This window comes from Schistocerca gregaria, chromosome 4, assembly GCF_023897955.1.
Source record: "Schistocerca gregaria isolate iqSchGreg1 chromosome 4, iqSchGreg1.2, whole genome shotgun sequence".
NCBI classification, from domain to species: domain Eukaryota; kingdom Metazoa; phylum Arthropoda; class Insecta; order Orthoptera; family Acrididae; genus Schistocerca; species Schistocerca gregaria.
This window is the reverse complement of record NC_064923.1, coordinates 716,772,504-716,795,538: the sequence shown is the minus strand read 5'-3', so window position 1 is coordinate 716,795,538 and position 23,035 is coordinate 716,772,504. Positions and strand designations below refer to the sequence as shown.

Genomic DNA, 23,035 nt, shown 5'->3' with positions numbered 1-23,035 from the left:
TACCCCAAACACGTAAGTAGTTTTTATTTTTGCATGGACTTTTCAAACGCCCCTCGTAGTTGCGTTTTAATGAGTTGTTAAGATTACTGTTAATCACATTGCTCCCATTATTTGACGGCAGAATGTGTGTACGCTTGACTGTTGGTTCTTCTGGATAATATCCTAGACGGAAGTTGTACTTTTCACTCTCAAATTTTGACTAAAACGAACATATTTGTTTTCACAGCTGCTGGTATTTGACTGTACTTATTAATTTAAACTCTTGAACAGTCATTCTATCATATCGCTGGGCATAATTAAAGCACTGTTGCTTGGGACATACTAATAAACTTTACAGGTTTGTATTTATAACTGAAAGCGGTAGACGTGCTTTACATGTACAGTCTTACAAATGATTACAGTTTCAGAAAAATGGGATTCTTTATTCAAGAAAAAGGGCATCAAAAATTGGGCAAGTCAATAATGCGTTGGTCCATCTCTGACCCTCACGCAAGCAGTTATGTAGCGTGGCACTGATTGGTAGAGTTGTTGAATGTTCTCCTGCGGGATATCGTGCACAGTATTGTCCAACTGACGCCTCAGATCGTCAAAATCCTAATCTGGTTGGAGGGCACTGCCCATAATGCTTGAAATGTTCTAAACTGGGGAGTATTCCGGCGACCTTACTGGCCGAGATAGCGTTTGACAAGCGCGAAGACAGGCAGTAGAAAATCTTACTGTATGCGGGCTGGCTTTGCCTTACTGAAGTGTAAGTCCAGAATGGTTTACCACGGTGCGTAGAATATCATCGACGTACCGCTGTGTTGTAAGGGTGCCGCGGACGGCAACCAAATGGCTCCTGCTATGAAATTAAATGGCACCGTAGACTGTCTGTCCTGGTTGTCAGTCCGTTTGAATGCCGAGTCAGGTTGGAACCCCACCTATATCCCGGGCGTCTCCAGCCACTTCTCCGGTGTCATCGGCGCGCAGTTCGAAGCGTGACTCATCACTGAAGACAATTCTATTCCAGGCCGAAGGTGCATTTCTCGTCGACATATTAGGTAGTTGCTGATAAAGCAGAGAATTTTGCACAGTCGTTTTAAACATAGTCACTAGCCCGCTGGCAAACAGAAATTATGCGAAATGAAAGCCGCTGTCAGAAGGACGATGAGAGACTCTTTTAACGAATTTGAAAGCAATATTTTATCTCAAAATTCTAAAAATAACGGCAAAAAATTTTGGTCGTACGTAAAAGCTATGAACGCTACAAGTAATTCAATGTCTTCTCTTGATGACAGTACGGATAATGTATTTTGTATTCAGACATAATGACCTTTCTAGACTCGGAGAAGCTTATCTGCTGAAACCAGCACGGTTTTAGAAAACAGCGCTCATGCGAGACACAGCTGCCCCTCTTTGTGCATGATATACAACAGGCTCTAGATACCGGCTCCCAGGTTGATGCCATATTTCTCGACTTTCGAAAGGCGTTCGACTCAGTTCCGCACTGCCGCTTGCTATAAAAAGTGCGCGCTTACGGTCTATCCAGTGACATAGGCGGTTGGATAGAAAGTTTTCTAACAGACAGGGAGCAGTATGTCGTCCTGAATGGGGTAACTTAAACAGAAACAAGATTAGTTTCAGGTGTGCCCCAGAGCAGCGTAATAGGTCCTCTGCTTTTTACGATTTACATAAATGATCTGGTTGATGGTATTAACAGCGGCCTTAGACTGTTTGCCGATGATGCTGTAGTCTACAGGAATGTAGTATCCCACGAAAGTTGTGAACAAATCAATGAGGATTTGCAGAAATTAAATGCGTTGTGTAATGACTGGCAGTTATGTCTCAATATTAGTAAGTGTAACCTACTACGTATAACAAGGCCTAAATCCCCATTAATGTATGAGTACAAAATAAATGATCAGTTTTTGGAAGCGATAATGTTCGTCAAGTATCTGGATGTGACTATTCGAAATGATCTCAAATGGAATGATCAGATTACACAAGTAACGGGTAAGGCGAACTCTAGATTGCGGTTTATTGGTAGAATCCTGAAGCGATGCAGTCCTTCAAGAAAGGAAATAGCTTACAATACGTTAGTTCGTCCAGTCTTACAGTATTGTTCGCCTGTATGGGACCCTTACCAGTTGGGTCTGATTCAAGAGATTGAGAAGGTCCAAAGAAGAGCGGCCAGATTCGTGACTGGCACATTTAGCCATCGCGAGAGCGTTACAAATCTCACAGAAAGTTTGAAGTGGGACACACTTGCAGATAGACGGCGCGCTAAGCAGAAGGGGCTGCTCACTAAATTCCGAAACCCGATCTTCACCGAGGATGTAGAGCATATATTATTACCACCAACTTTCAGATCGCGTAATGGTCATCATTCAAAGATAAGGGAAATAAGAGCTCGTACTGAGGCATTCAGACAGTCGTTTTTCCCTCGTGCGATCCGCGAATGGAACAGAGGGGGGGGGGAATATGATTTCGCGCGAATTGTGCCCTCCGCCACACACCGCTTGGTGGCTAGCGGAGTGTGTATGTAGATGTAGATGTAGATTATCAATCAATGTATGACCAATTTGCGTGGTGCGTCCTTTTTTTGGTCTTAGAGTGTATTTCAATATTTTTCGTTGGATGCGTCTATTGATGATATATTGGTGTAATTGTAAAAATCATACAGGCGCATATTATTTACTAAATAAATAAATATTTCTTTGGTACTGGTGCGGTGAATTGACTAACTGATGAAGTTGTTTTCTTCTTCGTGCAGTAAGAGGAAAAAGTATTCACACTTTTAAATATAACTTTTATTACATTAATTTTTGGTACACGTATTATTAGTAATTCGCCGCTAACGATAATTTGCGTAGATATTATCCGACGGCGAACTACAGGATCGCTGGTAGCGCAGTGTGCTGTCTCAATAAAAGAGATTACATAAAAAATATATGGATTCATATGCCTGACTACAGAGATACTATCACTGTTATCTAATATTAGAAATTTTAGTTACGAGAGGTAAAGCAAACGGCCCTATACCGAGGCAAACAGTCGCTTTCTCACTCCTAGATAGTTGAGCAACTGAGGCTCGATACGCTGTCGATCATAGGGAAGGATCTTATGGACCTTAAACTGCAATATTCTTTTTGCGATTAAATTATCCATTGTATTCAATCACAGTATCTGACTGGCCACGCAAATCGACTATATTTCCAAATCTATCTATGCTTCTATGTCTGGCGCAGAAATACCCAAAAATTTAATGCAAAAAGAGCAGATATAAGCTATTAATATTCTGGATAACGATCTGCATGTATTTTAGAAATACAAGCGAAGTGTGTCAACAGCAAGAATCATAATTTGATGGGATGGAAGCCGATTACATTTCCAAATCCAGTTTATTCGAAAATAATTTGGAACTAGAGTATGCTTTTCATAAATCCGCAGAGTCGAAATCATTTGGTCAGTGCTCTCTATCGTTAATGAGTCGTTGTTTGTCGTTCTGCCTTTTTTGTTATATTAGTTGCTTATTCAACATAGCAGGTGCACTCCATACGATTCCGTAAATGATTAAATTACACACTACGGGCAATTATTCATGAGTGAAGGCGCTGTAGTTCGAGGGAAGCGACGAAACTTGTTGAGTATCACCTCCTCAATGCCGCGTATACATCCTTGCCGTCTCTAGATTTCCTTGAAGAGAGCACTGTCGATACACCTGAAAAAAAAAGAGCACACATTTTAAGTATGAATGTTCAGAAATGTAAATCTGATTGCTCAATGTTAAGTTACAATTCTGAAACTTTCTTCTTCGGATGGAAAGTTAGTGAACAAGAGGTGAAAATAGCAATAAAAGGAATGAGAAACAACAAAGCGCCAGGGGAGGACGGAATAACATCAGAATTAATGAAGCAGGGAGGTGAGAGCTTACACTTAGAGATATATAAACTGATCCAGTTGATATGGAAGAAGGAGACACTGCCAGAAGAACGGAAATTGGCTATAATATGCCCAATACACAAGAAAAGAATCAAAATGGAATGAGGTAACTACAGAGGAATCAGCTTGTTGAATGTAATGTACAAGGTGATGTCCATCATTATCCTCAGAAAATTACCACCATTCATAGAGAACAACATACAGGAGTACCAAGCTGGCTTTCGACCAAACTCATCGACAATAGATCACATTTTCACACTAAGACAATTGTTTGAAAAACATTGGGAATATGATAAAGATGGCTACAGCGTGTTCGTAGATTTTCAACGTGCATATGACAGCATCCACAGGAATAGCCTACAGAATGCAATGCGGGACTTCAGAATCCCCGAGAAGCTAGTGAGAAAGGAGCAAACTTGTATGGAAGGATCAAAGGCAGCAGTACGTTTCCGAGGAGCCACATCAGAAACATGAGAGACTGAGACAGGCCTCAGACAAGGGGATGCTCTCTCATGTCTTCTGTTCAACGACATCTTAGAGAAGGTAATAAAAAGTGTAGGCAACATGAGTGTGCTGGAGAAGAGATGGACGGGAACTTCAGTTGTCTCGCATATGCAAATGAAATAGGGCGCATAAAGCTTCACTCAGAACTGCAGAAGTCTCATCTGTTACACCCCCTTTTATGCGTAATACTAGTGTCGATCATCAATTAAAACTCATGGTGTTCACATTTGCCACTTGAAGTAAAAATCTGAAACGCGATGATTTCTCTGTTATATAATTATTGAGAAGCCACATCAGCCACTGTAATTTACGACAACTTAGATAAGTAATTAAAGATAATTGAGGGTCACTGTAGACCATTTTGATAGTTTTCTCTTTTGTGAAACTTAATTTAAACCTAGATTATAGATGTGATATGGCATATGTCATCGTTAGATCTATTGTAGAACTTGGAAACCCATTCAGGGAATATTTGTTCACATTTTTGTTGAACGCAGTTGGTTTTTACCATCCTGTATTAAAACACTTCCTTTTATAAATAGTGCAATTTATAAACAATGTTTTGTGAGTAGAATAAAATGTCCAGTGGTAAACTTAACTGCTTTTTCGACGTTATTTTACCAGCTAACTAAAAATAGGAAAGCCTTGAACCCCTTCCACTAAATTTTGTTAGTATTAAGATTCTTTTACAGGGAGTGCAGTGGATCTGACGCTGAAATCATTAAGTATTTGGTTATATCACCGCTAGTCTCACTGAACTCTTCTAAATTCTACATGTCATTTGTGGTCTGGCGTCTCCTTACCAGCAACAGGTCCCAGGTTCAAACTAGTCAGTTACCTAAAAAACACGCTCAGAGCGTCGTTGCGCGAAAGTGGTAGGGAGACACGATACAGAACAAACAGACACCACCATGAATGTTAGACCCCTAGACGCAAGAACTGGAGCCAACAACAAGAAGAGAAAACGAAGATAAATAAAAAGGTTTTTTTGCATATCTTACGCCTCCTGAAGCATTTGAAACTAATGAAGACACTAAGAGAAATTTAATAGTGATGTGTGGGAGAGTCAGATTATACTGGGGAGAGGGAAGGGAAAGCCATAATGGTCAGTCCACTAGAATATGTACCAAGCCGTGTAACCAAAGAAAGATGACATGTCTCATTGTCCTGCTGAAACACGGAATCTCCATCAGTGTGCTCTGACGCCGCAAAAGGATGGAGATCGTCAACAAGAATGTGTATTTGACGCTTACCTGTAGCCGGAGGATGGTGCCTAATTGTGACCATAACTGAGTCACCTCTTGCCTGGTCACAACCTCGCTGACACGCAGCATGCATTGCTTGTTGGGGCATACGCCGAAACGTCACGCACTGATCAGTTCGACGGAACTGAAATCTAAATCGATCGGACCATATGACTAGTCTCCAGTGTTTCATGGTGCGAAGATATCTATGGGCCTGTTCCATTCTCTGAGTTCTATGTCGGGGCAACAGCTTAGGCTGCGCTCACGGTGGTATCGACACCGGTTTATTTTGCCGACGACCGACATCTACATCTACATCTACATCTACATCCATACTCCGCAAACCACCTGACGGTGTGTGGCGGAGGGTACACTGAGTACCTCTATCGGTTCTCCCTTCTATTCCAGTCTCGTATTGTTCGTGGAAAGAACGATTGTCGGTATGCTTCTGTGCGGGCTCTAATCTCTCTGATTTTATCCTCATGGTCTCTTCGCGAGATATACGTAGGAGGGAGCAATAAACTGCTTGACTCTTCGGTGTAGGTATGTTCTCGAAACTGTAACAAAAGCCCGTACCGAGTTACTGAGCGTCTCTCCTGCAGAGTTTTCCACTGGAGTTTATCTATCATCTCCGTAACGCTTTCGCGATTACTAAATGATCCTTTAACGAAGCGCGCTGCTCTCCGTTGGATCTTCTCTATCTCTGCAATCAACCCTATCTGGCACGGATCCCACACTGTTGAGCAGTATTCAAGCAGTGGGCGAACAAGCGTACTGTAACCTACTTCCTTTGCTTTCGGATTGCATTTCCTTAGGACTCTTCCAATGAATCTCAGTCTGGCATCTGCTTTACCAACAATTAACTTTATATGATCATTCCATTTTAAATCACTCTTAATGCGTACTCCCAAATAATTTATGGAATTAACTGCTTCCAGTTGCTGACCTGCTATTTTGTAGCTAAATGATAAGTGATATATCTTTCTATGTATTCGCAGCACATTACACTTGTCTACATTGAGATTCAATTGCCATTCTCTGCACCATGCGTCAATTCGCTGCAGATCCTCCTGCATTTCAGTACAATTTTTCATTGTTGCAACCTCTCGATACACCACAGCATCATCTGCAAAAAGCCTCAGTGAACTTCCGATGTCATCCACCAGGTCATTTATGTATATTGTGAATAGCAACGGTCCTATGACACTCCCTTGCAGCACACCTGAAATCACTCTTACTTCGGAAGACTTCTCTCCATTGAGAATGACATGCTGCGTTCTGTTATCTAGGAACTCCTCAATCCAATCACACAATTGGTCTGATAGTCCGTATGCTCTTACTTTATTCATTAAACGACTGTGGGGAAATGTGTCAAACGCCTTGCGGAAGTCAAGAAACACGGCATCTACCTGTGAACCCGTGTCTATGGCCCTCTGAGTCTCGTGGATGAATAACGCGAGCTGGGTTTCACACGACCGTCTTTTTCGAAACCCATGCTGATTCCTACAGAGTAGATTTCTAGTCTCCAGAAAAGTCATTATACTCGAACATAATACGTGTTCCAAAATTCTACAACTGATCGACGTTTGAGATATAGGTCTATAGTTCTGCACATCTGTTCGACGTCCCTTCTTGAAAACGGGGATGACCTGTGCCCTTTTCCAATCCTTTGCAACGCTTCGCGCTTCTAGAGACCTACGGTACACCGCTGCAAGAAGGGGGGCAAGTTCCTTCGCGTACTCTGTGTAAAATCGAACTGGTATCCCATCAGGTCCAGCGGCCTTTCCTCTTTTGAGCGATTTTAATTGTTTCTCTATCCCTATGTCGTCTATTTCGATATCTACCATTTTGTCATCTGTGCGACAATCTAGAGAAGGAACTACAGTGCAGCCTTCCTCTGTGAAACAGCTTTGTAAGAAGACATTTAGTATTTCGGCCTTTAGTCTGTCATCCTCTGTTTCAGTACCATTTTGGTCTCAGAGTGTCTCGACATTTTGTTTTGGTCCACCTACCGCTTTGACATAGGACCAAAATTTCTTAGGATCGGCGGGGCCGCATTGCAGCCGATCTCACCGCCAGAACGTACAGATTTCGTACGACAAAAAGTGAAATTAAAATCAGTTTGTGTCCTTCGGACGTTCTCACACATATAACACAGACTGTGAGAAACTGCTAAGTTTAGTGCAAGAAGGATGAGTTTGTGACATCCTGAGGATGTCTGGGATCAGTGGGCTGAATTCGCAGATTTATTGGAAACAACAAGTAGGAAAAAGATTTATCGGGAATTTTAGGCGTGAATTAAAACCTCAAAAATAATTATCTCAAGTGCAATGGGTGGCGAATGTTATGCTTAAAGTTACTGTAATAAATTTTTTTGGACTGTGGTAGCTGGGGCCGGCCGGGGTGGCCGTGCGGTTCTAGGCGCTGCAGTCCGGAACCGCCATTTGTGGTAGCTGGGCATTAGTTGTCTACGAGTCATTATCACTGTTTACTGGGAGTTTTATGCCAGCAGAATGGTGATTCTGATATGTGAAGTGGTTTGCTGTTAGGATGTACACGGTGGTTATAATGAAAGTTCGCTACTTGAGCCACTGTGGAGGTGTGCCACAGCAGGTGAACATGCCGTGGCTCACTGTTCGAAAAGTGTTGTTAACAATTAGGAAATGCCATTTCTAGTGGGATTCCAGACTGTCGTGGACGCAGATGATCGTCATACTGAGCAACGTTTGTTAAGCTTGAACGTGAACACGATACGCAATTAACAAATGTTACCCTCTCATGTGGAAATTCAGATTTATGGCTTATTCGTCATTTCTCTTCCGTATGTCCTTACAAATGTTTCCACGCGGTTTCGTTGTCATAGGATCGCTCACTGTCCATGGGGTTCCTCTCAAGCAATGAAAGTTTAATTATAACAACCCTTTAGGTGTGTCCACTTTTCAGTGCTTTAGGTGTCGGAGTGCCTTACTCTAAAATTTATGTTTGTCTTTCACAGATACGTCGAATGGTATTTATTGAAGATTAACTGACATACGTCTATTTTTCCGAATTTATTTGAAGTTTTGTAGAATGTTTTTAATATTACTTTTCAATGTCACACGAATCATCACGAGTATGTAATAGAGCGTTTCTGCCTTCATTTAATATATTTGTAGAACTTGTGTGTTATTCCAGTAACTGAAGAAAGTGTTCAGCACTCGCCACGTTCTTTTAGAGGCAGATATAGCTCATTCAGATATATTTGACGTACTTTTAATACAAAAGCCGCAAAGCAGCATTCGTCCCCAAGCAAACTGGTGTCGTGGCATCCAACCAGCCCACGAAGGTTGAAATTGATTTTAACCTCCTTAATAGCATAGATTACATCCTAGCCTAATCACCCTGGTCCCTCCAGATATTTACGAAGGAGACCGACACACTGTGACCGAACTGTCGGTCGATGTTACGGAGAGGGCTGTGCTTTTTGCGTCTGCCAACTGTTGTCTGTGCCCCTCTGAACGTGACCTTAGGCCGGTATTACATTATCAAATTTCTTCGTCAAAGATTTGGTCAAATATGTGATCAAACACTCGTCAAATATATTTGACAAAGATCTTTGACGTGACGCTAAAAAGAGGTATTACACTGTCATCATGTTTTTCGTCGAAGTTCAAGATGGCTGGCAACAACAACTTGTTATTAACCACAGCAGTTGCATGTACCACAATTGCACTGTGTGCACTTGCGGAAGAGAAGCGGGGAATAAGAAGCAAACATACCTGGGTGAAGCCCTGGGTCTTAAGACGACACGATAAAAGCATTCAACAAAACTCGTTACATGAGCTTATAGTGGAGGACGTCAAGCCATACATCAATGGATGAGCATACATTTCTATATGTGCTCTCCTCATATCACAAAGCACAATACTCACTCAAGAACTGTTATATCTGCAGAAGACAAACTCACTGTAACTCTCCGATTCTTGCTACAGGAGGGGGTTAGATTAGGTTTGGTCAGGTCAGGTCAGGTCAGGTCAGGTCTCTAATTTTCTTAATCTATTTTTGTATTCAGCGTGCCTTACGTTGTAAAGCGCCTCATCAGCTTCACACATCTCTATTAATTTTGTCGGTACACACCAATTGTATTTACCGGCAATGTTTATAAAAACACTACACATGACGTAACGCTGCAGCGATGCTAGCGCTCCACGTGGTAACATGTCACATTGCAGTGGACAGAAGACAAGCGACTTCTTTAATCAAATCTACAGCGAGGTCCTAGATTTGATCAAATATTTGACGACGTTTGACACCATCAATTTTCTTTGACAAAGATATTTGAGAAAGATGTTGAACAAAGAAATTTGATAGTGTAATACCAGCCTGAGGGAGACTAGTCTATCGTCGATTGGTGAAGCCGACGCTGTCGTTTTGTCTCAGCATTGTCTTGGTATGAATGGACTCTGACGCCCCACACCCAAAATCGTGGCCGCATGACTCACAGCAGATAGACCTGTAAGTCTCTGTGGAGGCGAAAAGAAGAAAGGAATCAACGTTACGGTTTTACATTCAGTCGACATCAAGGTCATTAGAGACGGAGCACAGGCTCGTATTGTTTCAACGATGGTGAAGGAAATCGGCTGTGCCCTGTCAAAGGACCCGGCATTTGTCTGGTGCGATTTAGGGAAATCACGGAAAACCTAAATCTGGGCGTCCAGACGCGGATTTGAACCGTCCCCACCAGAAAGCCAGTCCAGTCTGATGGCCACTGGGGCGGAGCCGTTGTGACCCGAATTCTTGTGTAATCTTCGATATGGTATCATGATTCATGCACCCTGCACGACTTATCATCCCACTTCAGAGTCAATTAACTCGAGGCGTGCTGCCGTGTTGACTACACACCTGCCAGTAATAGAGTGCTCAGATATCTTGTTTAAACTCGCAGCATCTGACTGCAACCTTCGGGCGTCGTAAGGGGCCATTCTTCAAATGGGACAACATTTCTCATGACTTTTTCCAACTGTGTTTAAATAAATTGTTGCACAGAAAAATCGGCATCGAGATCGGCGGTTGTTCCACAACATGTTTGGCTTCGTAGCTCATTCGTTTCTTGTCTGTGGCTCCGTGCCTTAATCCTAGATTACTAACCCTCGTAAAATATGATTGCAGTTCCTACCAATTCGCGATTCCCGCCAGTCTGTTATTCTCAATATAGAGCGTAAAACAAGACACTCTGTACTTATTTTGTATGTGACATACCTCTGGAGACCTTATAGTTGTAATTAACTGTTCCATAAATTGTGAATTATGAATTCCTTCGAATAAAATATGGAGTAGTAAAATTTACGATGGTTTATTAACAACGTGTCATTTTCCCCCTTTAGTGTTCTAGTGTTAAGCTGATACAATTGCCCTTCTTCATAATCCCTGAAAATATTAATCGTCAAAGAAACATTTCCTACGATTTATCAAGTCACCTGCAGTCACGACGATAATTTGTATAATATTTGGATTATAATGAAATGCTGTTGTAATGATCTTGGAATATAATCCACAATTTGCGTCTGCAGCCGATAAAATTTGTATTATATTTGCGTTACTTTATTATTTGCAGTTAATTTTATTCTGATTCAGTAGTTATATGTCAGCCCGAAATCCTACTGCTTTCAGTGCGAGATTCTATAAAGGAAAGAATGTCGTAGAAAAAGCAAATACGTGTTAAATGCTCAGCAGCCTTTTGAAGATCGTTTCTGTATACAACCGAGAGTATCCAATTTAGTGGCTCTTCATAGTGCCTAAGGTAATTCACCAATAATTGTAAAGCTTTACCAACTTTTTTTTTTACTCGATAAAGAAGAGTGAAGTATCGTTCACGGGCCTGGAATTTGGTTCTATGATGTATCCAATATCACCTTTTCTGTATATTCTTAAGTAATCTATCTGAACACCAGAAAGCAGCTAACTCCATTTCATCTATTTTAGCCGTTACTACGAAATGTACTTAATTGTAAGTCGCTGTGAGTGACGTTGAAGAGGAATCATATGTCTGTATCCCAATACTTTTTGTATAGAAACAATCTGTAGGAAGAAGCGACGCCAGAAAACTGCAGTGCAAAGCAGATACACGGATGGAGCGTAGGTGATTGGTTCAGAGGTTGGCAGTCGACACAGAACGCAAGGAAATATAGGATATTTCGAGAAACAGGTGAAAAAACCACCATTGTTCGGTTACACTATTGGCGACAAATCCCTGGAAACAGCAATTACTATGAAATACCGGGCTGTAACAGCCCGGAGCGACCTAAAGCGTAATCAGTAAATAGCGTAGGTGCGGGTAAAGCCCCACGCGGGGTGAAAACCCGCACCTAGTTTTTGAATTAATTGAATGCCAGCGATTCAGGAGTTGACTAATAGATGAATGCTTGTAGCTTACGCTGTCCCATGAAAGTTCGTCCCGGCCGGTCGCTCCAAAGGTGACAAACTCAGCTAATCATGTTTTCTGCTACTTACATGTAACTTTCGTGAAACTTTAGTTGAACACAGTATAATGTAAAATATGAAAAAAATAGTAGCAAAGGATTACTCCTTGACACTACTGCTTTTAAGATTGATTTTTGTATGGAAATAATTGTTCCAGTTGGTCCCCAAAATCACCATGGCGCATTTGTCATAAAACGGCGAAATGGTACAAGCCCTGCAGATGTTCTGGGATAGATTCTCGGAGCTGCAACATTGTGATGCCAGTTTTTCAATGATAAATTCCACATAAGCTAACTTCCAATCCACATTGCGTGAGATTGTGCAACTTGAAGATGTAATTCAGTTGTCTCAAATAAAGGTTTAAGGAAAACTTGCAGGCAAAGCTTTCAAAGCAGAGAAAACGGAAGCTTGCTATTGAGAAGGAAAGATGTGCCAAAGAAAGAAAAGAACGCGCTATAAAAAGGAAACGACTAAAAATAAATAAATAAAACAAAACAAAAAATGAAGCAAACAGATCACAGCTAACTGATTATTCTTCAGAATTAGATTCAGGCTTTTCACATCAGATATAGACATGGACTTACTATTTGGTGGAGAAGTATACGATGAAGAAGAAGAGCCTGGAATATTTACTAGGTGCCCAGATAGCTCAGCGTCGGTAACTGAACTCTTTCAGGTTACCTTACTAATTCTCTTTTCATGGAGAAGAAAGAATTATTTTTGTACAAGAGTTTTTGAGCTTGATGTTTACATTTACGAGACAAATGGTTCAAATGGCTCTGAGCACTATGCGACTTAACATCTGAGGTCATCAGTCCCCTAGAACTTAAAACTACTTAAACCTAACTAACCTAAGGACATCACACACATCCATGACGCGTGGTTCCAGACTGGAGCTCTTAGAACAGATCGGCCACACAGGCCGGCTTTACGGGACATTTCAGTTCAGTGTTGTACTATGTAACTAGGCTAAAATACAACAATAGCACAAATTGTTGTTTCAAATATTTTTTTATTATACAGTCATCCATTTTTATCCATGTTTACATCAATGCGGGGCCTTGTCTCATTTTATGCATCAAAACCATGAAATTTTTATTTTAGCTTAATTATCAATTTCTGTCATTAATAAGCAGATACAGCTGGAGCCTAATGACTTCAATTTGAAATCGCCGAGATATCTACCCAGCGTTGACCACAGTATCAGGAAAACCGAAATTAGAGGGTATTTACTCCACTTTGCAAGAAGAAATTGTAAGAAAAGCGAATGAGAGCCTGAGAGTAATTGGAAGAATCTTGTGGAAAAGTAATTCATCCATGAAGGAAATGATTTACTTAACACTTGCACGACGTATTCTTGAATATTTCCCATCAGTCTGGAACCATTACTATGCTGGATTAATACAGGAAATAGAGAAAATCCAATAAAAGCGGCATTTTTGTCATGGAATCGTTTAGCAGGTGCGAGAGTATTATGGGGTTGCTCAACAAAATCCAGTAATAGACACTATAAGGGAGCCGTTATGCTTCACGACAAGTTTGCCCTTTAAATTATGAGGTGGCACGATCGAAGGAGAGTGAGGCAGTTTACTACTACTTCCCATATTATCATTATTGTTGTTGTTCTTGCGTCTTCAGTCTGGAGACTGGTTTGATGCAAATCTTCGTGTTAGTTTATCCTTTGCAAGCTCTTAATCTTTGCAAAACTATCGCAGTCTACATCCATTTGAACCTGATTTCTGCATTCAAGCATTCGTCTCCCTCTACAATGTTTACTGCCTTACTTCCTTGCATTACCAAATTTGGTACTCCTTGATGCGTCAGGATGTGTCCTACCAACCGATGCAGTATTTTAATCAAGTTTTCCGGTAAATTTCTTTTTCCCCAATTCGAGAGTCACAACCTCGTTTGTTATTCGACCTACCCACCAATTCGTCTACAGCACCACATTTCAGAAGCTTCCATTCGCTTCTTGCTGAACTGCCTATCGTCCACGTTTCACTTCCATACTCCAAGAAGAAATAAGTTTAGAAAGAACTTATTAACACTTAAATTTATATTAGATTTTAAGAATTGCTATAGCAGGCCTGTATTTTATATTTTATCTAGTTCGTCATCATCAGTAATTTTTCTGCTCAAATGGCAAAACTCATTTGCTGCTTTTAGTACATCAATTCCTAATGTAATTCCCTCAGCATCGTCTAATTTAATATGACTACATTCTATTTTTTGTGCTTTACTTTCACTGACGTTCACCTTATAATCTCTTTTCAAGATACTATCCATTCCGTTCAACTGCCGTTCCAAGTTCTTTCACAGAATTACAACTGCAAAGTTTTATATTTTTTGTCATTGAAATTCAATTTCTGCTCCAAATTTTTCTCTGGTTTCCTTCACAATTCTCTCGACGTATAGATTGAGTAACGTCTTGTTTAAGCTACAACCTTGGTCCAGTCCTTTCTCAGCTATGGCATCCCTTCATGTTTTATAGCTGCAAACTGTCTTCTCTGTACAAGTCGTAAATAATCTTACATGGCTATATTTATCCCCGCTGCCTTGAAAATTTCAAGGAATGTATTTTAGCCCACATTGACAAATGATTTCTCTAAATCTACGCCGGCCGGAGTGGCCGTGCGGTTCTAGGCGCTACAGTCTGGAACCGAGCGACCGCTACGGGAATGGATGTGTGTGATGTCCTTAGGTTAATTAGATTTAATTACTTCAACGTTCTAGGCGACTGATGACCTCAGAAGTTAAGTCGCATAGTGCTCAGAGCCATTTGAACCATTTTTTTGAATCTAAATCTACAAATATTATAAACTTACTCGTGCCTTTCTAGAACCAATTTCTAAAAGACGTTGTAGGGTCAATATTGCCTCACGCGTTCCTACATTTCTTCGGAATCAAAACTGATCTTCCCCAGTGTCGCATCCTATCAATGTTTCAATTCTTTTATAAATAATTCCATCATAACGACAGAGAGAGCGATGTGCTGACCACACGCCCCTCCTATCTGCATCCTCAGCTGAGGATGACACGGCGATTTGATGGTCTTGATGGGCCACTTGTGGCCTGAAGACGGAGTGCTTTTTTGTAAATAATTCGTGTCACTGTTTCGCAACCATGACTCATTAAACTAATGGTTTGGTGCTGTTCACGTCTGTCAGCACATGCCTTCATTCGAACCGGAAGTACTGATTTCTTCCTGAAGTTTGAGAGTACTTCTCCTGTCTCGTATATCTTGCCCACCAGGTGGAATAATTTTGCAATGGCTAGCTCTCCTAAAGACCTCAGTAATTTTGAGGGAATGTCGCCTACTCCAGGGGCCTTATTTCACTTTAAGTCTTTCAGTGCTGTGTCACGTTCTTTTCACAGTATCATCTCTCCCGCTTTATCTTCACCTACTTCTTTTCCTATAAATTGTTCTCAAGTTTGTTTCCCTTACATAGACCCTACACGTATTTCTTTAATCTTTTAGCCTTACATCGTATATTAAGTAGTGGCTAGCTTGTAAGCTCTTGATATCCAGACAGTTGCTTCTCTTTCCTCCAAAGATCTCTTTAATTTTCCAATAGGTGGCAACTTTCCTCTAATTCTGCGTGCTTCTACAGCCATGTGTTTGTACTCTAGCCATTCCTGCTTACTCATTTTGCACTTCCTGGCAATCTAATGTTTTACACTCATGCATCCTCTTTCATCTGCTTCGGCGTTGCATTTTATATTTTCCGCTTCTTGCTTTTAAATTCAATATCTACCTAGTTATTCAACATTTCTACTAGGCTTTGATTTTTTAAAATTCTTTTTTTACCTGTGTGATCCTCTGTTGTGTTCCATATTTCATCTCTCAAAGCTACCCACTCGTTTTGTGTTGTATTCTTATCCCCCTTTCAGTCCAAAATTGCCTAATGTTCCCTGTAAAACATTCAACAACTTCTGGTTCCTTTAATTTATCCAGGCACCTATCCTTCATTTCCTACTTTTCTCCGGTTTCTTCAGTGTTAGTCTGCAGTTCGTAACTATTAAATTAAAATCCACATCTACAGTTGTAAATGCTTTACAGTTAAAAAATTGGTTTCGAAATCTTTTTATCGCCATTATATACTCAATATGAAGCCTTCATTTATCTCCAGGTCTCTTTCACAGATTCAGCCTTATATCGTCATTCTTAAACCAAGTATTGGAGATGATTAAAATATGTTGCATGCAAACTTCTACCAGATGGTTGCCTATTCCTTTCCTTTTCCCCTTTCTGTTTTCAACTGCTACTTTTTTCTTCTGTTCCCTCTCCAGCTATCTAATTCCAGTCATCCATCACACAGTTAAAATTTCATCTCCTTTAAGCATCTGAATAATTTCCTTTATCTCATAATACACTCTTTCAGTCTCTTCATCATCTGCAGAGCTAGTTGGCATACAAACGTCTTCTAGTGCAGTGGGTGTTGGCTTCTTTTCTGTCTTGGCTGTGAAAACGCATTTACTATATTGTTCACAGCAGCTTACCCACATTAAAATGGCTCTGAGCACTATGCGGCTTTACTTCTGAGGTCATCAGTCGCCTAGAACTTAGAACTAATTAAACCTAACTAACCTAAGGACATCCCACACATCCACGCCCGAGGCAGGATTCTACCCTGCGACCGTAGCGGTCGCTCGGCTCCAGACTGTAGCGCCCAGAACCGCACGGCCACTCCGGCCGGCCTTACCCACATTACCTCCACTTGATATTATGTTGATAATCCTGTACTGACCTGACCAGAAGTTCTATTCTTTCTGACATCGCACGTTACTAATTCTCACTGCATTTAACTTCTAGCTATCCATTCCCATTTTTAAAATCTCCTATCGACGTACGAGGTTAAGAGATCTAGGACACCTCGATCTGACTAGTAGAATGCCATCCTTGTTTTTCTTGATGACAATACCGTAGTCTCTGCCCGGACATCCAAATGGGGGACTATTTTACCCCCTGAATATTTCGTCCACGAGGATTCCACCATCATTTAACCATACAGTAGAACTGGACGCGCTCGGAAAAAATTACGGCTCTAGTTTCTCCTTGCTCTCAGCTGATAACAGTACCAACACAGCAAGACCATGTTGCTGGCTGGTGTTAAAAGGTCAAAGCAGCCATCATAGAGACTTTTGCCCCTGCCACTACTGGAAAGACTGCTAGCCCTCTACAGGAACCATACCTTTGTCTGGCCTCTCCACAGATACAGGGTGATGTAATTAAACGGCAGCTACTCGTAGAGGTGGAGTGACGGCTGTAATTATCGTGTGGCAGCGAACCTTGGCAGATATTGCGTTGATGTTGGGTTTGATGCGCAACAGATTTACGCTGGTAGAAAGCTAGTTACAATTTTGGCCACCAAGTGCAAATCTGGTGCTGTAAATTCAAGAAAGACATACAAGCATGTTTCCTTATATAATTGATCAGGAACGGGACTTTGGCAGAAAGCGTCAAGCAAGAGAGAAAGACATAACGTTCATTTTATTATTAACTGCCGCTTACACAATTTGTTCAATATGGGCACCGGAGACTTTACGAGTTGCTGCATTCGTAAAACGACGTGTTCAACAGTTGCCCGCAGCATTTCCGCTGGAATCTGAGCAATGTGTTTCCGTATGCTGGCCTTCAGGTCAGGTAAAGACCGAACGTGACCCTGGTTAACGCGTTCTTTTAAATATCGTCAGAGCTCAAAAGTCACTGGATTCAGATGAGGTGATCTTGGAAGTCATGCATCAGGAAAAATTCTGGAGATAACACGTTCGTGGAAGGTTGTATTAAGCAGATCTTTCACTACATGAGGTGTTACCCCATCTTGCATGGAAACAGAAGTTTTCACACAGTTGCGCAGAAATCACGTGCTGTACAAGTAAGTCTCGGTAAAGTGCCGACATCGTGGTATTCCTGACAGGTCCTCTGTGTGAATCCACACGACACAATCAGACACAAGTTCAATGGAACAAGCGGTGTAACAGTACCCTAAATTCGGCCTTTTGTCTATTCACTGCACTCTGTAGTGTAAAATGTGCCACGTCACTCCACAGAATATTGTCTGGCCACATGCCATCAATTTTGATCCGTGCTGGAAACTGCAGACCCAAACTCAGAACGTTGCTGCGTTTTATGAGGCTTCAATCGCCTCATCGTCTGGATTTTGAAAGGGCACCTGTGTAAAATCGACCGCGAAAAATTTCCGTACTATTGACCACTGGATTAACAATTCTCGTAGCACTGCACAGGCATCCTATAAACGTGCTTCATGGCCAGTTAGAGCATCAGTAATCTCATCAACAACTTCCATCGGGGTAGGACACCTTCCTCTACCAGTTGCCACACGAAGCTCACCCGTTTTTCTTCCAGTTTTATTATCACCTTCCTTAAACCATTTAATGAAATTGGGTCTCTCGCCAGACCTTGCAGTTGGCGAAACTCTCGCAATGCAACATTTTAACTGCTACAGTTCAAATAACAGTTTCATTAACAGTGCACGGTCTCTTTTCTTGACAGCTGTACTTTCGCTCACGTTGTTCTGGTGGTCTTTAGTCCTGAGACTGGTTTGATGCAGCTCTCCATACTACCCTATCCTGTGCAAGGTTCTGCATCTCCCAGTACTTAGTGTAACCTACGTCCTTCTGAATCTGATTAGTTTATTCATCTCATGGTCTCCCTCTACGATTTTTACCCTCCACGCTGCCCTCCAGTGCTAAATTTGTGATCCTTTGATGCCTCAGAACATGTCCTACCAACCAGTCCCTTCTTCTTGTCTAGTTGTGCCACAAACTCATCTTTTCCCCAATTCTACTCAATACCTCATCATTAGTTATGTGATCTACCCATCTAATCTTCAGCATTCTTCTGTAGCACTACATTCCGAAAGCTTCTATTCTCTTCTTGTCCAAACTATTTATCGTGCATGTTTCACTTCCACACATGGCTACACTCCACACAAACACTTTCAGAAACGACTTCCTGTCACTTAAATCAATACTCGATGTTAACAAATTTCTCTTCTTCAGAAACGATTTCCATGCCATTGCCAGACTACATTTTATATCCTCTCTACTTCGACCATCATCAGTTATTTTGCTCCCCAAATAGCAAAACTCCCTTACTACTTTAAGTGTCTCATTTCCTAACCTAATTCCCTCAGCATCATCCGATTTGATTCGACTACATTCCATTATGCTCGTTTTGCTTTTGTTGATGTTCATCTTATATCCTTCTTTCAAGACACTGCTCTTCCAAATCCTTTGCTGTCTCTGACAGAATTACAATGTCATCGGTGAACCTCAAATTTTTATTCTTCTCTATGGATTTGAATACCTACTCCGAATTTTTCTTTTGTTTCCTTTACTGCTTGCTCAATATACAAATTGAATAACATCGGGGAGACGGTACAACTCTGTCTCACTCCCTTCACAACCACTGCTTCCCTTTCATGGCCCTCGACTCATATAACTGCCATCTGGTTTCTGTACAAACTGTAAGTAGCCTTTCGCTCCCTGTATTTTACCCCTGCCACCTTTAGAATGGCTCACGTTATGGCTTGTCAAATGGCAGCATGGATGTCATACCGTCATACAAAAAGTGTACAGCGCTAGATTTGTACCTAGTGGCCACTACTGGAACTAATTACTTTTTCCAGTGTAAACTACACTCCCGGAAATTGAAATAAGAACACCGTGAATTCGTTGTCCCAGGAAGGGGAAACTTTATTGACACATTCCTGGGGTCAGATACATCACATGACCACACTGACAGAACCACAGGCACATAGACACAGGCAACAGAGCATGCACAATGTCGGCACTAGTACAGTGTATATCCACCTTTCGCAGCAATGCAGGCTGCTATTCTCCCATGGAGACGATCGTAGAGATGCTGGATGTAGTCCTATGGAACGGCTTGCCATGCCATTTCCACCTGGCGCCTCAGTTGGATCATCGTTCGTGCTGGACGTGCAGACCGCGTGAGACGACGCTTCATCCAGTCCCAAACATGCTCAATGGGGGACAGATCCGGAGATCTTGCTGGCCAGGGTAGTTGACATACACCTTCTAGAGCACGTTGGGTGGCACGGGATACATGCGGACGTGCATTGTCCTGTTGGAACAGCAAGTTCCCTTGCCGGTCTAGGAATGGTAGAACGATGGGTTCGATGACGGTTTGGATGTACCGTGCACTATTCAGTGTCCCCTCGACGATAACCAGAGGTGTACGGCCAGTGTAGGAGATCGCTCCCCACACCATGACGCCGGGTGTTGCCCCTGTGTGCCTCGGTCGTATGCAGTCCTGATTGTGGCGCTCACCTGCACGGCGCCAAACACGCATACGACCATCATTGGCACCAAGGCAGAAGCGACTGTCATCGCTGAAGACGACACGTCTCCATTCGTCCCTCCATTGACGCCTGTCGCGACACCACTGGAGGCGGGCTGCACGATGTTGGGGCGTGAGCGGAAGACGGCCTAACGGTGTGCGGGACCGTAGCCCAGCTTCATGGAGACGGTTGCGAATGGTCCTCGCCGATACCCCAGGAGCAACAGTGTCCCTAATTTGCTGGCAAGTGGCGGTGCGGTCCCCTACGGCACTGCGTAGGATCCTACGGTCTTTGCGTGCATCCGTGCGTCGCTGCGGTCCGGTCCCAGGTCGACGGGCACGTGCACCTTCCGCCGACCACTGGCGACAACATCGATGTACTGTGGAGACCTCACGCCCCACGTGTTGAGCAATTCGGCGGTAAGTCCACCCGGCCTCCCGCATGCCCACTATACGCCCTCGCTCAACGTCCGTCAGCTGCACATACGGTTCACGTCCACGCTGTCGCGGCATGCTACCAGTGTTAAAGACTGCGATGGAGCTCCGTATGCCACGGCAAACTGGCTGACACTGACGGCGGCGGTGGACAAATGCTGCGCAGCTAGCGCCATTCGACGGCCAACACCGCGGTTCCTGGTGTGACCGCTGTGCCGTGCGTGTGATCATTGCTTGTACAGCCCTCTCGCAGTGTCCGGAGCAAGTATGGTGGGTCTGACACACCGGTGTCAATGTGTTCTTTCTTCCATTTCCAGGAGTGTAGTTCTGCATTAACACATTACAATATCCACCAAAGTTCGCTGCCATACGATAATTACACTCCACACTGGATCTCCGTGAGTAGCAACACGTGGTACCTCTCTGCTGTGGTTGCACCTACCTTTGTGGTTGAGATACGCAAACCACCTCACCCAGGCGCAGCCCATCTTTCATTGCATGGTCCTCCCATATACGTCTCGCGAAATGATCAGGATGAGAAAATCAGTGAAACTGTAGCTGATAAGAATTTTTGTCGAGGTTCCTTCTAAATAGGAAACACTTGCAAATGGAACGGAGATGGGGTGGAAGTGGTAGTGGCATCAGAAGTACCCTCCATTACGCAACAGAAGTTGGCGATCAGAATACAGACACAGGTGGAAAGTGTACTCGCGTGAAAGCCTCCTTGACGCAGCCTTCAAATCCTCCACCACCTCCGTGCCAGGCACTGAAGGGCCCGTCGCGTGGCAGAACAAGAGTGCAGCTTCGGCTACGCGTGGTGCCAGAAGTAGCAGCGGAAGCTGGTCGGTACTCACTCGTCACTGGCGTCGCTCCAGATCTGGCCGTGCTCGCACTTGTACAGGATGGGCCTGAGGGTGCCGTCCGTGTTGACGCAGACGTAGTAGATGTGCTGGTTCTCCGGGATGGCGCCGTTCTGGCCCACCGTCTCGCAGGCCGGCACGGGGCCCTCGGTGCAGACGCGGTCCAGCTGCGTCAGGCTGCGAGACAGCGCACAGTGTTACTGAGGAGAAGGACCTCCACCCGGGAAGGACTGCTTGCTGTGGGCCAGCAGACACCAAACAACGTAGATCACACTGAACAACCCTGAGCCGATGGCGTCTCATTACAAGATTAATGGTCGTCATGTTGAGCATGTCACATGATACACTACTGTCCAGAAGACGACGTGCTACAGACGCGAAATTTAACCGACAGGAAGAAGATGCTGTGATATGCAAATGATTAGCTTTTCAGAGCATTCACACAAGGCTGGCGACGGTGGCGACACCTACAACGTGCTGACATGAGGGAAGCTTCCAACCGATTTCTCATACACAAACAGCAGTTCACCGGCGTTGACTGGTGAAACGTTGTTGTGATGCCTCGTGCAAGGAGGAGAAATGCGTACCATCACGTTTCCGACTTTGATAAAGGTCGGATTGTAGCCTATCGCGATTGCGGTTTATCGTATCGCGACATTGCTGCTCGCGTTGGTCGAGATCCAATGACTATTAGCAGGAAATTGAGTCGGTGGGTTCAGGAGGGTAATACGGGACGCCGTGCTGGATCCCAACGGCCTCGTATCACTAGCAGTCGAGGTGACATGTTATCCGCATGGCTGTAACGTATCGTGCTGCCACGTCTCGATCCCTGAGTCAACACATGGGGACGTTTGCAAGACAAATGGCTCTGAGCACTATGGGACTTAACATCTGTGGTCATCAGTCCCCTAGAACTACTTAAACCTAACTAACCTAAGGACATCACACACATCCATGCCCGAGGCAGGATTCGAACCTGCGACCGTAGCAGTCGCGCGGTTCCGGACTGAGCGCCTAGAACCGCTAGACCACCGCGGCCGGCACGAACTGTTCGACGACGTTTGCAGCAGCATGGATTATCAGCTCGGAGACCATGACTGCAGTTACCCTTGACGCTGCGTCACAGACAGGAGCGCCTGCGATGGTGTACGCAACGACGAACCTGGGTGCACCAATGGCAAAACGTAATTTTTTCGGATGAATCCAGGTTCTGTTTACAGAATCATAATGGTCGCATTCAAGCTTGGCGGCATCGCAGTGAACGCACATTGGAAGCGTGTGTTCGT

General features: G+C 43.2%; 1 protein-coding gene across 1 annotated transcript in view; it reads right to left on the bottom strand.

The window, feature by feature from the left end:
* Nucleotides 1-3,361: 3,361 nt before the first annotated feature.
* LOC126365919 (uncharacterized) overlaps nt 3,362-23,035 on the bottom strand; it is a 54,957-nt gene continuing 35,283 nt past the window's right edge. Inside the window, exons 4-5 of the mRNA XM_050008666.1 lie at nt 21,744-21,926; nt 3,362-3,700 (exon numbers count right to left, since the gene is read on the bottom strand). Coding sequence (XP_049864623.1) covers nt 3,667-3,700; nt 21,744-21,926 — 217 coding nt within the window. The 3' untranslated portion in view covers nt 3,362-3,666. The remainder of the gene's footprint in view (nt 3,701-21,743; nt 21,927-23,035) is intronic.